The sequence below is a fragment of the Vombatus ursinus genome, unplaced genomic scaffold, assembly GCF_900497805.2.
Source record: "Vombatus ursinus unplaced genomic scaffold, bare-nosed wombat genome assembly UNPS02011369.1, whole genome shotgun sequence".
NCBI classification, from domain to species: Eukaryota; Metazoa; Chordata; class Mammalia; order Diprotodontia; family Vombatidae; genus Vombatus; species Vombatus ursinus.
This window is the reverse complement of record NW_020951147.1, coordinates 4573866-4589097: the sequence shown is the minus strand read 5'-3', so window position 1 is coordinate 4589097 and position 15232 is coordinate 4573866. Positions and strand designations below refer to the sequence as shown.

At 60.9% G+C, this 15232-nt stretch overlaps 2 protein-coding genes across 4 annotated transcripts in view; both read right to left on the bottom strand.

Annotated features, from left to right (window-relative positions):
* The window catches only part of RIN1 (Ras and Rab interactor 1), a 6363-nt gene extending 1961 nt beyond the window's left edge, over positions 1–4402 (bottom strand). Inside the window, exons 1-9 of the mRNA XM_027856074.1 lie at positions 4234–4402; positions 3727–3907; positions 3493–3607; positions 3309–3381; positions 3041–3132; positions 2027–2772; positions 1364–1667; positions 567–698; positions 298–449 (exon numbers count right to left, since the gene is read on the bottom strand). Of these exons, the coding sequence (XP_027711875.1) occupies positions 298–449; positions 567–698; positions 1364–1667; positions 2027–2772; positions 3041–3132; positions 3309–3381; positions 3493–3607; positions 3727–3907; positions 4234–4301 (1863 nt within the window). The 5' untranslated portion in view covers positions 4302–4402. The remainder of the gene's footprint in view (positions 1–297; positions 450–566; positions 699–1363; positions 1668–2026; positions 2773–3040; positions 3133–3308; positions 3382–3492; positions 3608–3726; positions 3908–4233) is intronic.
* Positions 4403–6178: 1776 nt separating this feature from the next.
* BRMS1 (BRMS1 transcriptional repressor and anoikis regulator) lies at positions 6179–15098 on the bottom strand. Of its 3 annotated transcripts, none has more exons than XM_027856072.1 (10): positions 15017–15098; positions 10969–11211; positions 10794–10884; positions 10431–10558; positions 10201–10280; positions 10025–10121; positions 9853–9945; positions 8511–8575; positions 6780–6819; positions 6179–6362 (listed from the first exon to the last, which is right to left on the bottom strand). In XM_027856072.1, exons 2-10 carry the CDS (start codon positions 11120–11122, stop codon positions 6274–6276), a joined length of 837 nt encoding a protein of 278 aa, XP_027711873.1. In that variant the 5' UTR covers positions 11123–11211; positions 15017–15098; the 3' UTR covers positions 6179–6273. The 3 variants fall into 3 exon arrangements, with proteins under 3 accessions (XP_027711873.1, XP_027711874.1, XP_027711872.1); XM_027856073.1 differs by having other exon boundaries at positions 10969–11129; positions 15017–15096; XM_027856071.1 differs by lacking the exon at positions 15017–15098 and adding an exon at positions 14263–14674 and having other exon boundaries at positions 10969–11129.
* Between the last annotated feature and the right edge of the window lie 134 nt (positions 15099–15232).

Sequence of the window (15232 nt, the reverse complement as noted above, 5' to 3'; positions counted from 1 at the left end):
CCCAGCTCTGACATTCCATGTTCCAAGGCTCCCTCCCAGCTCTGACATTCTATGTTCCAAGGCCCCTTCCCAGTTCTGACTCTATGTCCTAGGTTCTAAGACTCCTTCTCAACTCTGACAGTCCATGTTCCAAGGCCCCTTCTCAGCTCTGACATTTCATGTTTTAAGGTCCCTCCCAGCTCTGACATTCCACGTTCCAAGGCCCCTTCCCACTTCCGACATTCCATGTTCTACGACCCCTCCCAGCTCTGATCCACTGTGATTTTCTACCTTTCCTTGGTGGGAACCTCAGTTTACCTTGAAGTTCCTGGTGGGAGGGAGCCTTCGCTGTTCCCAGAGGCTGAGGGAACGCTGGAGCTCTTGCGATGGGCTGATGGGCTGTGACCCAGCTTGGCCCAGACTCCCGAGCAGGGTCAGGCTGGCTGCCAGGCTGGTGAGGCAGTAACCCCCTGAGGACAAGAAGGTCTCAGGTGAGGGCCCAGGGCAGGTGGGGAGGATCAGGACACACTGAGGGAGTGAGAAAGGCAGGAACGGGGAGGGAGGGAGCCAGGAAGGGGGGCACTTACCCTCCCCTGTGAGCAGGCCGGGCTCAAGCAGTTCGGCCATGTACTCGGCCTCGGGCAGCAGGTCGGGGAGGTCACACTGGGCCAGGACGGCACTGAGCAGGGGCAGGAATTCATCGGCCCCGGCACTCTCCCCTGCCGAGGGAGAGGCCCTTAGGGAGGCTGGCCCCTCTTCCCCACAGACTCCTCAGGGACCCCAGGAGGGCTGGGGAACGGACCCTGGGCCAGCTGGTGCTCGGGTCATCCTCACCCAGCTCCCGGGCTCTGCCACACCCGGCGATGAGGGTTTCTTTTCTCTTTCTCTCCCCTCGTCCCAAAGACCCCAGTGGTTACTGCTTTGTCTCCATTCGCCTCCCTGCTCCACGAGGAAGGGGGTTCCAGCCCAGCCCCCTCCACTGTTTGGATGTTAAGGTCTTGGGAGGACAGGAAGACAAGAAGGAGGGGGTCTCCTCTGAACAACGTGGCCCTTAGCCCAAACTCACTTTGGGGGGCCTCTTCTGAAGCCAGACAAGGCTAGGGGCAGGTAAGGAAGCAGAGAGCCCAGGAAACCAAGGAGAAGAGCTCCTCTCCCCCAGGGCCACTGTGGTCCCTTTTAGAATAGATTGGGGGAAAGTGAGACCCAGAGACCTTGAAGCAGGCCAGCGGCTTCTCCTGGCCAGACCTGAGAGCCTCTCTGTTGCTCCGGGTCTCGGCAGGAAGGTCCCCCCCTGACTCTGACAGGGTCTCTTCTCCGCTCTAAGCTCCCCCTATCTAGGATTCCACACTGCCCGTCCTCAGGCTCTGCCCCAGCAGGCCAGTACCTGCCCAGCTCCTCAGGGCCCTGTAGAGCAGCTTGCAGGCCTGCAGAAGACGGGTGACCTTGGCCGTGGGAGAGTAGCCCCGGAGGAGTTTCAGCAGCTTCTGACGAATGCGCTCCATCTCTGATGGGGAGGGGAGACTGAGGCAGCTTCCAAAGGCTGCGGGCCCCTGCGCCCTCGCCAACTGGAGGCCTTGTGTCAGCCGGCCCAAGGAGCCGTCTTTGGCAAGGCGGAGCCGCAGGCGGGCCAGGAGGACAGGCCTGAGGGGCTTCAGCACTGAGCGATGCAGAGACTTCTCTATCACACGCTCTGGGAAGGGACAAGAGGAAAGGTCCATGGAGGGCGGAGGGCCAGGTGGACGTAGGGACCGGGGAGAGGGGGAGCTAGGGGGCTCGCAGGGTCCGCCCTCGTTGGATCCAAGGGAGAAACCGAGGCCCAGCCAGAATTTGAACTCAGGGCTTCCTACAGCCAAGGTCCTACCCTCTATGGACTGGGGGCATGGGAAAGTGCAGTAGGAGCATTTAGGATGAAATGAGCAGGACAGTGTGGGGAAGTGGCACGGGGGGTGAGGGGCAGGACGGGACTAAAGAAGCAGGAGAAGAATGGGGATGAGGACGAGCCCGGAGTCTCAGAGCTGGGGGGGGGGGGGGGCCCCCCCCCCCCGGCCCCCCCAGCTAATAGCTTCTCTTGGGCCAGCTCAGCCACCAACAGGGTCTGGGCTTGGCTCAGCACCTCCCGCACCTTCTGCAGCTCCCGGGGTTCCGGCCCCGCTCGCACCTGGGTCAACAGGTCTTGTACTAGCTGCCCAGTGACCGTCTGCCTGTCCTGGGCCAGCTCCACCACGGCTCGGGCCACTTGCCTCTCGGGGGCCAGGAGGGAGCAGAAGGCGTCGCTCATGGATCGAAGCAGCCGACGCCGCCGCCCCGGGCGAGGGGACGAGGCCGGGCTCCTGGGCGGCCCCCCCTCCTCCTCTGAGCTGCTGGGGGAGCCGCTGTCCACCTCCCGGAGGGAGGGCAGGGAGGGGAGGGGAGGTGCGGTTGGGCCAGCACTCCCTGGGACCCGGTAGCCCCCCGAGCTTTCCCTCCTCAGTGGCCTGCGAGGGGGCACAGTTTGAGTCTGGGCAGGGGGACCCCCGGGGGGCAGCGGCACAGGGGGTGGGGGAACGGCAGGGGGAGACAATGGGCTGGAGGTCTCAGTGGACACTCGAACCTTGAAGCTCCTCTTGAATTTCTCCCGTTTGGCCGGTCCCAGATCCCCGGGGAACAAGGGGTTGAAAAAGCAAAGGGCTCCTCCAGTCCCCTGGTCCAGCTCCTCTGGGGACCGAGGCTTCAGTCGGGGGATTGGTGGGGCCTCGGCCGAAGGGGCCGCGAGGCCTCGCTGGGCCTTGCTGTTCAGAGAAGAGTTCCAGAACTCTGGGGAAGAGAGAATTGAGGCACCCTGAGCTTCAGTTTCCCATTCGTAGCGGGAAGGGCTTGGACTGGTCAGTCCCCACAGATGGGCCCTGGGATCTTCATTTCCCATCTCTAACACGAGGGTTTGGTTTCCCATCTCGGAGGTGAGATCTCTTTCAAGGGTAAATGCCACTTTTCTCAAGAGCAGAAGGAAACCAGGGGAGATGAAGGGGTCCACTGGGACCCTCCTCTCCTGGCTCTGTGGTTCAGAAAAGCAGAAAGTACGTACCCATTCCCAGGTGAGATATAGCTTCTAGCTCTTTGTGGGTGGTGGCTCTGCGGATGGCTCTGGGCAGCTGGAGAGGGAGGAGCAGTATGTCCCTGGAGGGCAGAGGGGAGCCCCAAGTCAGGGTCGAGGGGAGCCCTGACTGTACTGCAGAGAGGGTCTGAGTTGAGACCAGGGGACTTCCTGGGAGGGGACGTGAGGCAGATGCATGCTGCATGCTCCCCTCTGAGTTGGGGGGGGACGCCAAGGAGGGGGGCACCAGGCTGCTCACCGACTGTGACAGTATGTGGAAATGAGCTGGATCAGGTCTGGGAAGGAGAGTTCAGAGCCCTCCAGGGACACAGCTGCAAGGGAGGGGAGGCGTCCATTCTGGGAAGGGGCAGCCCCCTTCTCCTTCCCGCCAGCCTGCCCCCCACCCCAGACCCGCCAGTCCCCTCCCCAGCAGCAGGCCTCACCCTCAGGGGTTTCCCGGATGTCGTGGCTGGAGACAAAGGAAGGTCCAGAGGCTTCGGGGAGCCTGACACACAGGGCCTTACACTGCCTGGTGTTGGATTTCCGAACCAGGAACGTCTGATAAGGGAGAGGCGGAGGCTCAGAGGACCATGGGCCTGGGCCTCTCCCTCACATCCTCCCTGCCCTCATCTTCTCTCCGGGTGTTGGCGGGGCCCGTGGCCCCCCGCGTCCCTCACCCCGGGGGGCTCCCTTTGGAGCACGTGGAGGGCAGCCGCAGCGTTGGCGCTGAGCTGGAGCCACACGGGCTGGGTGAGCAGCAGCCGCTCCCGCAGGCTGACGGTGCGCCCAGAGCCCCGGCGCTGGCCGGCCTGCTCCCCCCCGGCCTCAGGGATGTCATAGATGGGGTCTCCCGGCAGGCTGCAAAAAAGAGACATCGAAGTGGCTCCGAGAAACATCCGCCTCCCCCCCTGGCTGCCAGACCTTGCCCTGAGTCTTCAGAGCCCGTTCCTCTGGGGGTTGCCCTCCTTCCCTGCCAGCCTGCCCACTTGTGCCCCTCCCCCCCATCCTCCTCTTCCTCCTTCCCTCTATGCTAACCTTCCCTGCCGCAGACTCACGAGCACACACTCACACTTGTACACAGACACACACACACTCACACACACGCACGCACACACGCACACACGCTCTCACACGCACACATGCTCCCAACCTCCAACTTCCCCAACTTTTCTCGGGGCAGGTACCTGGAGGCAGAGCTGGACCTGGTGGGGGGCAGGAGGCCAGCGCTGGAGGCTTCCCCAGAGGGCTCCATGGTTGGCAGTGGGCTCCCCAGAGCCCCGTTTCCCTCCTCTCCAGCCTAAGAATCCAGGGCCCCGAGCGAAGGCGCAGTCACATTCCCAGTGAGTAACACTTCCTGAAGGGAGCTCAGCCCTGGCACACCCCAACATGTTAACTCTTCCCTGCCCACAGCACCCCTCCCGGGCCCATGCAGCACCAGCTGCCTCTGCTCCTGTCAGCACCACCTGCTCACCACCCCAAGGTGCCTGAGGACCACAGTGCCCTGAGCAGCTCAGCTCAGCTCTACCATCCTGTGCTCCCCCCCACCCCACCCTCCCAAACCTGCAGACAGGAGCGGGTTAAGCTGGGCATCTGCCGTGGGCCCACGCAGGACCTGGTGACTCACCCATGGGGCATCACTCTGCCCATTCTTGGGTTCAGCCCCCCCCCCCCCCGCAGCAGAGTGCCCCCCCCTGGTCACCGGCTGGCCTCCCCCCCGCATCTCTGCTTGTAGCTCCTAGGTTGCCATGGTGAGGAGAGGCTGCATTTCCCCCACATCATTGCCATGGTAACCACCCCCTTTCCTGGGGGCGGTACTGACAGCATTGAAGGGGGATGGGGGCAGCCTGGCTGTGAGGTCATTGGTGCATGGCTCAGCTGGGGCCTCTCTGCCTTCACCCCGCCCACCCGGATCCTTTCATGGTCCAGTCCAGTGGCGCTGGGGCAGGTAGGTACCTGCCCTCGAAGTGGCTCCTCCCACAACACACATTCCTGAGCTGCCCTGCTTCCAGCCTGGGCCTCTCACAGGTCACAGAAGCTGGAGGCACCATGGGCCCGTGGGCCAGAGCAGGCCTTTGCAGGCAGAGGAACGGGTTCAGATCCCACTTTTTGGGGGGGGGGGGGGGGGTTGGAGTTAGAACAAATATTAAGCACCTACTATGGGCCAGGTACTGTGCTAAGCACTTTACAAATATCCCTTCTGAGCCTTACAGCCCTGTGAGATAGGTGCTATTCTCCCCATTCTACAGCTGAAGAAACTGAGGGGTCCCAGTTAAATGACTTGCCTCGGGTCACACGGTCAGCGACCCTCTGAGGGAATATTGGAACTCAGATACTGACTGGAGGCCCAGTACTCTATCCACTGGGCCACCTTTCCGTGGCCCTCGCAGCTGCCTTCTTTTGGGGCTGGCAGGATCCTAGGCCAAGGTGGTCCCTTCCCTTCTAATCTGTGATGAATCCTGAGGAGAAGGAACAGGAGAGACCCAGGAGGAGACGAGGTTCCATCCTGCCCTCATCTGCCAGGCGGACCCTGAGCCTGTCTGACCCTCCGAGGTCAATCTGAGATCTGGTCCCAATCCATTTTACAGATGGGAAGCTTAATGTCCAGAGTCCCCGGTTTGCCTGGACTCACGTGGGCCTCGGAAGCCAGGAGCTGGGATTCCAGCCTGGCTCCTCGGGGTGCCAGCTGCCAAGAGCTCAGGAGACCACGTCAGCACGACCTTGCCGCTTCGAGGAGAAGGTGGGCCTGCCCCTCCCCTCCCAAAAGGGGAGGTCTCATTAGGCCTCCCAGTCTGGAAGGTGGAGGGGCGGAGGACAGGTACACAAGAGGCAGGGCAGAGTTGTTTTAATTATTAAATTTTAATTATGTTACCATGATTCTAATCCCCAGGACTCTGGGAAAACCTGGGTTCCTTCGTTCTCAATCCAAAAATATGTCATTTCAAGGAGCTTCTAAGGGGCAGCAGAGAGACATCCAGCAGGCCTTGGGCCCCTAGCCCTGGCAGCCTCAGGTCAACAGGACGGGTTCCAGCGACCCGGGCTAGCACTGGGCCATTCTAAGAGTCTACTGGCTCTGAGAGAAAGTGACAGGGGATCCGACAGTCCCCCACGTCTGGGGACAGGCATCCAGGACACCTGGGTCAGCCCCACATCTACAGCATGGTGGCATCCCAGTTGTCAAGAGGCGAGATGGTGGAGGAAAGGGTGGTGGAAGCCAGGTCATGGAGTCATCTGGTGGCTGGAGGGCCCAGCAGCCGGTCCAGGAGACCCAGGTGTCCGGTGAGGCCTTGGGCGCAGCTTGTCTGCCCTTCAGGGGCTGAAAGACATGAAATCAGCTGTGGGCAGTGCCATCTGGGCAGGAGGGCAGCTGCCCCGGACCAAGAAGGTGGGCAAGAAGGGAGGCAGCTCGGCCCCGACGCATCCAGGTGGGATCTGAGAATGGGACCAGCAGGGCTGTCTGGATGCTTCAGGCAGAAGGGCCAGCAGCCTCAAATAGAGCCCTCAGGGCAACCTCCATCTGAGGACCACAGCTGCTCAAGGTGGCACCCCCAACCTTAGGCGGCTTGGTGGCCAGCGGGGGTCACAGCCAGACACCCAACAAACCCCCTTCCCCTCATTCCCTCAGCAGTGGGACCCAACATTCCCAACAGGATCCCAGCCCACCTCCAGCCCCCCAGGGCCTCCTGTGAAGAGGGGGATGGGCAGCCCTACAGAGGCCCATTTCTGCTCTTACCCTCAACTTTCCTCTTCTGTGGGGACACAGCCACCTTAGCCTGGGGGAGAGAAGAAAAAGTGCCCTGTTCCCACGCTGTCTCCAACCCAGCATGCTTCCTGCTCTTCCCCATCATCTCCAGTCCTTCCTGGATCAGGGATTATGGGACCTCAGGGTCCAGCTAGACCAGCTACTACCATGTTTTACAAATAAGATGTAAGGAAGCAAACTTGAGAGGTGAGATTTGAACCCAGGGCCTTGCACTCCTACCCCAGTGGCCTTCCAAGGGGCTCCGAGGCAGGACAGCGGAAGCAGAGGCCCTGCCCAGGGCTCTCCCACTGGCCCAGGCTTCCCTTTTCTGGGTCCCCTTCACCCAGAGAGCTGACCCATACTGTCCACATCACTGACCCAGATGGTCATGCCCTCGACCTCATCGCTGCCCAGCACTGGAGTCTCTCCTTGCTCTATGCTCTGCCTTATGTCCCCAGCTCCCTCACCCCTCCTTCTTTGCTGCACTGGCTGATCACGCCGTCCCAAGCGCCAGCCTTGGACCCCTACCACTATCTGCAGCCTTCCCGCCTATTCACACGCTGCTCAATGGCGCCAGTGACCTCTAGCAGGCCTCTCCCTCATCCACCAGCTTTCCCAAGCTTCACAGCAGCTCCTTAAACCTGTGCATCCCTCTCTAAGCCTCTCATGGCTCCTGCCTCAACATCAGCTGCTACTGGAAAGTGGAGGTCATTCACCAAGCACTCCCTCTTCCCTGTCAGACCCACCCTCGGTTCGCACGGATCCAATGGTCAACTCCATGCAGCGGATTCTTGGGTTTATCCAGCCCTGACCCTGCTGAGCTCCAACCTCTCTGTCAGCCTAGACCCCTCCTCCATTCCACTCACTCAACAGACCCCCTCTGCCGGGTCCTGTCGATTCTTTCTCTCCCCTTGTCTGCCCTCACACAGCCCCCACCCATGGTCTCCCCCACTCCAGCCACCGTTCTAAAGCACAGGTCTGACCACGTCACATCCCCCCCCCCCAATAAACTCCAGCAGCTTCCGATCGCCAGCAGGAACAAGTCCAGTACATTCAAAGCCCCCTCCCACCTTTGCTGGCTGTCCCCCCGCTGGCATGCTCCCTCTCCACCTCTACCCCTGGCTCCCCGTGAGCCTCAACACAAGCCCACCTTCCTATGGGAAGTCTTTCTGGTCTTAGCTCGAGGGCTTTCTTTCTCTGACCACCCCCGTTTATCCTGTGTGCCTCGTGTGGCTCGTCTCCCCCACTAGACCAGGAGCTGCTGGAGGGCAGGGACACCAGGGCTTTGCATGGTGCCTGGCACCCAGGCAGCACCAAATGCACGCTCGTGGATGATGATGGTCACCCGGCTAGCGGCAGGAAAAGTCGTGGCCCCGAGGCCGGCCCTCCTTCCTTGGTCCCACAACACTCCAGTCAATGCACGTAGGCCCTCCTCCCAAAGGACACTTGGACTCTGCCCCTGGAGACGGGCGCCTTACCTGGCTCAGATCCAGGCCTCGCTTCCTGGCTGCTGCCACTCCCCGCACCCTCCCCAGCTCCCCAGGGACAGGGATTGTGCCCGGCCCTTAGCAGACTGCGTCACAGAGGGCCAGCTGCCCATTCTCCCTGTTCTCAGAAGGCCTAGGGGAGCACAAGCCCCCCCGCCCCAGAAAGGCACCAGCTGAGAACAGCCAAGGCTGCCGTCACCTCCTCTACCCCCGGCCACTCTCCCCATTGGCCTACCTTCTTAATGGCCGTCCAATCCTCCAGAATGTCCACATCCTCCAGCATGTAGACAATGTAAGGACCTGGAAGGGGGCTGGGTCAAGGAAGCCATAAGCCAGGCCCGGCCACCTGCACTGGCGTCACCCACCCCCCCCCCACAGGCCCAGCCACCTACCCTGGCGCTGCCCACCCCCCCCCGCCCCGCCACCTACACTGGCTTTGCCTCCCCCCTCAGGCCCAGCCACCTACACTGGTGGAGCCCACCCCCACCCCCACCATCCTCCAGCTACACGGTCCCTTGTATATGGAGCCTGGCTCCTCAGAGCCCCACCCATACTGCCCCCCAAGCCAATCAGGGCCAAATCCCTTGTTCAATCACTCTTGGCCTCTTCTGGGTCTCCATGTGCTCCCCTCCCTACAGGACTCCAGGGTCCTCCCACGGCCCAGAGCTAACTACGCCAGTCCAAGGTCAGGAAGCGCCAGGCTCCCGACTGCCTTGAGGACTGAGTACAACCCCCGCCTCAGCCGGCTGCTTGGCATTTCACGGGCCCTGGCAGCGTGGTGGCCTCCACCATGTCAGCCCACGCCTCCCACCTCCTCTCACACCTCCCACAGAAGTCCCAGCTCCAGGGCCACGTCCCTTTCTGATGCCGACATCCTTGGGGGGCTTTTCTCTGGGGTCTAAAGCTCCGAGCATGGCAAGGGCAGTTTGGCCGGCCTCTGTACCTGCAGTCCCAGGCATACAATGGGTGCCTAATGTGTGCTTGGTGAATCACCTCTCATTTCCAGTGCTCACATGGTACAGCCCCAACAACCACTTGAAGGCAGGTGGACAGTTTTTTGGTCCAGGCCTGTGATTCCTTTAAGGAAGGAATTCCAAGTGTGGAAACCCCCTCCCCTGCTGCTGATACAGCCCAGGAGGACCGCCTTGGGCATGAAGCAGTGACTGACTTGCCCAGGGCTGGACAGCCAGGATGTGTCAGAGACAGGACCTGAACATGGGTCCTCCAGGGGCCCCACACCGCCTCTGCTGAGGCCAGGACCCTATTTTCACAGGGAGGACATGCAGGTAACTCAGGTTTAAGCTGGGTTTCTGTCCTTTGGGCCCGGCCTTCCTGACCTGCACACAACATGGGGCCCCTCAGATTCCTTCCAGGCATGAGCCTGCTCTCCTGGGGCTGCAGCCATCTGGAGGCCTCCCTGCACAGCCCCTCCAGCGGGGCGCAGGCCCCCACCGGCTCCTCTGGCGTGCCTCCTGGGCCCGTTGTGTACTGGCTTGACTCGAGGGGCCTCCAGCGGGGTGGGGGAGCAGCCAGAGCAGCCCACCCCCGGCCCCGGGGCCCCTCCGGTGTAAGGATACCAGAGACGAGCGGTGCCTTCTTTCTCTTGCCCGACTGCAGGGCCTCCCAGGGTCTCGAGCTTCCTTTCGGGTGTAGCTTGTCATCCCACCATTCTGGGCCAGAGAGGCAGGGTCAGCAGGCCCCCCCGGCCCCAGGCCGGCCCCCCTCCCCCGCCCGGCCCCAAGGCCTCACCAGAGTTGATATCAATGCTCTGGCGGTCTTCCTCGAGCCGCTGAATACGCTCTTGGAGCTCCCCCTGGAGGGCATCATACAGCAGCAGCCGCTCACTCTGAAAAAGAGACTCAGGTCAGGCTTGGGGGGCCCTGGCGCCCAGGCCGCCGGACCTGCTCCACCCCCTTCCCACTCACCTCCAGGTGCTGCCGGGCCCCCTGAAGCTCACATTCATATTTGTTCCTGATCACATCCAGACAGAAGCCCTTGTATATGCCTGGTGGGAGACAGAAAGCGGGCCTTGACCAGCGGGCAGCACCTATGGCTTAGGGCTCCTAGGCGGGTGGGACCCAAAGAAAGGCCAGGGCACGAGAGAGAGGATGAAAGGAAGGAACAGCCCCGAGGGGCCCAGGGCCGGGACACTCACCAGCCACCTGAATGCGAATCTTGAGACTCCGCTGCAGCCCCCCAAGGGGCTCGGTGTACTCGGGGGCACGCTCAGCCCCGACCTCCTCGAGCCGGAAACGCACCTGGCTCAGTCGCTCCTTGAACAGCCTGAGAAACGAGAGTTAAAGAGTGCCGTCCACCTCTGCCATCTCATTCAACAGAGGGAGAAACTGAGGCCCAAGGTCACCCAGAAAGTTAGCGGCAGGATCGGGACTCAAACCCACATCTTCCAAGCGCACTTTTGGTGCCAGAGCGGCCCGCCTCGGGGGGTCAGGTCAGCTCCAGGGGCTCCAGGAACGCCAGCCTTTGACAGGGCAGCAGGGAGACAGCTTCCCAAACTCACTTCTCCTTCAGTTCCGAGAACTGCTTCTCCAGGTCAGACATCTCGTCAAGGCACTCAACGCGGCGGCGCTCACAGTCCTCGTCGTCCATTTCTGCGGGGCAGAGAGCCGGTCGGTCCCCCGCGGCAGAAGCGTGGGGTTACCCTGGGCACGACGGGGGGGTGCTGGCTGGCTTACCAGAGCTCTCCCCGTCGGACTCCGTCTGGCTGGCGCTCTGCTCGTCCTCACTGCCCTCCTCCTCCAGCCCGCTCATCTCTGGAGCAGAGTCTCCGTCCCTGTCCCCGTCCCCTTCCATGGCCCCGGCTTCTTTGCCCAGGGGCTGGCTTGGCATCGTCACTCTGAGAAGACAGGGGATCTTTTGGGACCACTGGCAGCCAGGTATAAAGCCCGACAGAACTGCACCCTAAGACCAACTCGATTCTGTAAAACAACAAGGCTGAACGAGGTCACCAGGCCTCTTCCAGCCCCAAGCCTCTGCTCCTCCCAACTCCAAGGCCAAGGATGAGCTAGAACCTCAGACACGGGGGGTCTGGGGGGGTACAACAGCAACGCTGGCACTTTAGAGGGTCAGGGCTTTGTCCAAGGTCACATGGCAGCTAAGTGTCAATAGCCAGAAGGAAACCCATCATGACTGCAGGTGGCATGGCGAAGGGGAAGAGTAAACCCAGGGATGGGAGGCAGGTCACTAGGCCTGGGGGGTGGAAGGGGGCCCTGCCCAGCCTGTACCAGTTCATCCTCTTGGCTGGCAATCAGGCATGGCATCTGAAGGCCTGAGTTCAAAGCCCGGCTCTGCTGTGTAACAAGGACTGCGGGGAGCACCGGGCAGAGGGCTGGACTTGGGGTATGAAAGGACCAGGTTCAAATCCCACCTCAGACACTGAGACAAGTCACTGCCCCTCTTTGCCTCAGTTTCCTTTTCTGCAAAATGAGGGTTGGGCTAAACAGCATCTAAGGTCCCTCCTAAGTTGAAATCTATGTTCTTTTGACCTCGGGCTAATCAAGTCACCTTTGGTGGGCCTCTTTCCCTATTCAGTCTTTATTAGGGATGTTCCAGGAACAAAACTAAGCACCAGGGTTACAAAGAAAAGGCAGAAATAGTTCCTGCCTTCAGGGAGCTTACATTCAAACATACATAAAGTCCCTTCCAGGTAAGCAGGGTGGGGATGTCAGCAGATGAGGGTCCGGTGGGATGGATGCAGACAAAGGGGAGAGGCTCCAGCAGAAGCAGGAAAGGTAAGAGATGTGGGGGTGGGGGAGAGCCAGCCAGGGCAAAGGCAAAGAGAGGAGAGGGAGTTCAGGGGATGAAGGCCAGTGGGGAGGCAGTCTGTGGCTGGACAAAGAAGGTCAAACAGAGAAATCTCCATCAGATCCCCCCCCCACCCGTCTAACAGACTCCAGGTGGGAGGGGCCCAGGGTGGCGGCAGCTCTGCAAGATGGGTGGTCCCACAGCCTGCACAGGGAGGCTCCCGCCAGGGGTGGGTGACACTAAGTCCTGTCCTGGGAGAAGGTAAGCTCAGCCTGGGAACCAGCCAATCTTTACTCTTCCCAGGCTCCTGCCTGAGCCACGCTGCACACAAGAAAAGGCAAAACCAAGCTGGATTCTAAAGCGAGACACCATTTAAAGAGTCCCAGATCCTTAGCAGAAATACACAGAGGCCAAGTGAGTCTGGTCAGCCTTCTCTGAAAGGGAAATCCAAGACCTGCCCCTCCCCCTTGGAGCCCAGATTCCCAGGGGGCTCCGGGGCCCACACGGTCCAAGCAAATTCCAGGCAGATGAGTTACAGGAAGCCGCCTTCCACACAAGACCTTTTTAGAGCCAAAATTAGCTCTTCCGGTGCCCTTAAAGGTTAATAAAAAATAGTAACATTGCCACAGCACCAGAAAAAAAACAAGCACCTACTGGGTGCCGGGGACTGTGCTAAGTACTTTACAAACATCTCACTCAATCTTCACAACAACCCTGGGAAGTTGGTGTTATTATCCTTATTTTACAGCTCAGGAAACTGAAGCAGACAGACAAAAGTTAAGTGACCTTACCCAGGGTCACATCACACACATAACAAGCAAGTGTCAGGCTGGATCTGAACTCAGGTCTTCCTGACTCCAGGCTGGCATTCCACACAAGTCAGGTAAAGTCGGGTGACTTTTGCCAGATTCTAACAACTCAAGAAAGCTGGCTCCTTGTCGCTCCTCCTGAGGAAAGTCCCCTTTAAAACAGGAGCCTGGGAGTGGGAGCATTAATCAAGCAGATCGGAGTTCAGATCTTGCCTCAGACATTTACCAGGTGTGTGACCCTGGGCAAGTCACTTCACCCTGCTTGCCTCAGTTTCCTCACAGAATAAAACCACTCCTGTATCAGCCAAGAAAACCCTAAATGGGGTCCTGGAGAGTTGGGCAGGACCGAACAGCAACAAATAACAGAGTCCCGAGCTGCTGCTTGGCAAAATTCCTGCTCATGTCCCCCAGTGGAGGCCTGGTCCCACCTGTTATTAGTCAGCAGGACCCTGGGCATGTCCTGAATTGTCTGGGGCCTCAGTTTCTCCCAGCTCCCTGGCATCAGCACAACCCCTGTAGCATTCCCTGCTCAGTAAGGAAGCCTGGTGAAGGCCCATGGAACAAGTCTTTTGACAGGTCATGCTGGCCACGTCCAGAACCACGGAACCTGAGAAGTGGGAGGGAGCTGGCGGCCTCTAGGCCAGCCCACTCTGAAGGAATTCCCCCTACAGCTACCGGACAAGTGGCCAGCTAGCTTGTGAAGCCCTCTCCACCGGGCAGCCCATTCACCTTGAGACTCACCTCCAGCCTCAACGGGCTTCTGGACACCGCCCCCATCCCCTCCTCCCCTCACTGCTCCTGCCTCTGCCCTCTGGGGTCAAGAGGAACCAGAACAAGGCTAATCCAGCCCAGCGTCCTCCGGGCCAAACCTTCGCCCAGATCCTTCCGGTCTTACCCCTGGAGACCAACTTATGCTGCAAGACGGAATCTTCCTGGTCCTCACAGCTCCTCAGGCCCCTGTGTCCCAGCTGGGCTACATTGTGGACTTTGGAACTTGTCAAGGCCCCCCAGACCCTCTCCCCTCTTTAGATCGTCAGCTCTCTTCGTATGGATATTATCCTCACTGCTTAGCAAAGTGCCTGGCACACAGTAGGCATCTGACATTTATTAACTGACCAGACTGGTCTTTATAAGATACGAGCCCAAGGCCCTTGACCATCCTGGCTGCCCACCTCCAGACACTCTCTATCCAATTCTTCCTAAGTGGGACTGAACACCAGACTGCCGAGGAGGAGGGGGTGTGCCTAGGATCTAGTATGACTGGAAGAGCGCACAGTGGGGTGGTCACCTCCTTCTCCTAGAGCCTGGGCCTCTTTACAAGACTTTTCTGGCTGCTGACTCCTCTTGAGCCCTTCACTTCACCAAGACCCCCAAATCATTTTCAGAACAACCGCTGCCCAGCCGTGGTTGCCTGACCTCAGAGTGGGGAAGGTGACTCTTTGGACCCAAGCATGTGACTCTTCATTCCCCCCTATACTGACTGTGATCTTTAAGTCAGACTCAGGCCAGCGCGGGATCCTCAGCGCCGTCATCCCCAAATCTGAGGGGCAGACGTGGCATGGACACGTGCACCACCACGATGCACCACGATGCACCACACCGACAAGGTGGTGAAGCCACACTGGGCCGAGCCCCGCGGCCCCAAGGCCACGAGTGGCTCTGATCACCCACTCGGGTCGCTCTGGTCTCTTCTCTCTCCAGCAGCCGTGGGCGGGAGACGCGCTGCTAAAATCTGGGCAGATCCTCCGGCATTGCCCCATCCGCGACCCGGGTCAGCAGGCAAGCCTGCTCAGAAGTTCTCATTGCGGGGGCAGCTCCTCGTGAGCAAGGCCCGGGGCCACCCCCACCCCATCCCCCCACCCCACCCCCCTCTGATCTCAGGGCGCCGGCTCAGACAGCTGCCCTGCCCTGGGCCCCCTCCCCTTTTTGGCCTCCCGGGGTCCACAGACGGCAAGCCTCCGGAGGGCAGGAAGCCTCCAGGCCGTCCGCGGTACCCCCGATAGGGAGCCGACGCTGGACGGCGGTCTCGGGGGCAGCCGGGGAGGACCATTTTACAGAGAAGGACACTGAGGCTCGGAGAGGCCCAGGGGATCCCCCTCCCTCCCCGCCCGGGCGGACGCTGCCGCCGCTCGCGCCGCGGGGAGGGGCGGGGGGCGCGGCCGGGACGAACCTTCCGCCGGGGGTCCGGGGTCGGCGGACGCGACAGACGCAGCAGACGCAGCCGGCCGCCGGCCGTGTCCCGGAAGTGTCGGCCGGGGCCCCGCCCCGGGGGAGGGGCCCCGCCCCTCGAGGACCGAGCGGGAACCTGCTCGTGGTGCGTCATCAAGGAGCGCCGAGCCGCGAGGCAATCTGGGATGCCGCCGGCGCCCCACGTTTCCATGGCAAC

What these genes read in the sequence shown, in the direction of transcription:
- BRMS1 (XM_027856071.1), bottom strand. Translation starts at nt 14,606, where the DNA reads ATGGGGCAATGCCGGAGGATCTGCCCAGATTTTAGCAGCGCGTCTCCC. An exon ending in GTCCGACGGGGAGAGCTCTG is followed by an intron (nt 10,885 to 10,968) that starts GTAAGCCAGCCA and finishes TCTGCCCCGCAG; the next exon opens with AAATGGACGACGAGGACTGT. An exon ending in ATTGGACGGCCATTAAGAAG is followed by an intron (nt 6,820 to 8,510) that starts GTAGGCCAATGG and finishes TCTCTCCCCCAG; the next exon opens with GCTAAGGTGGCTGTGTCCCC.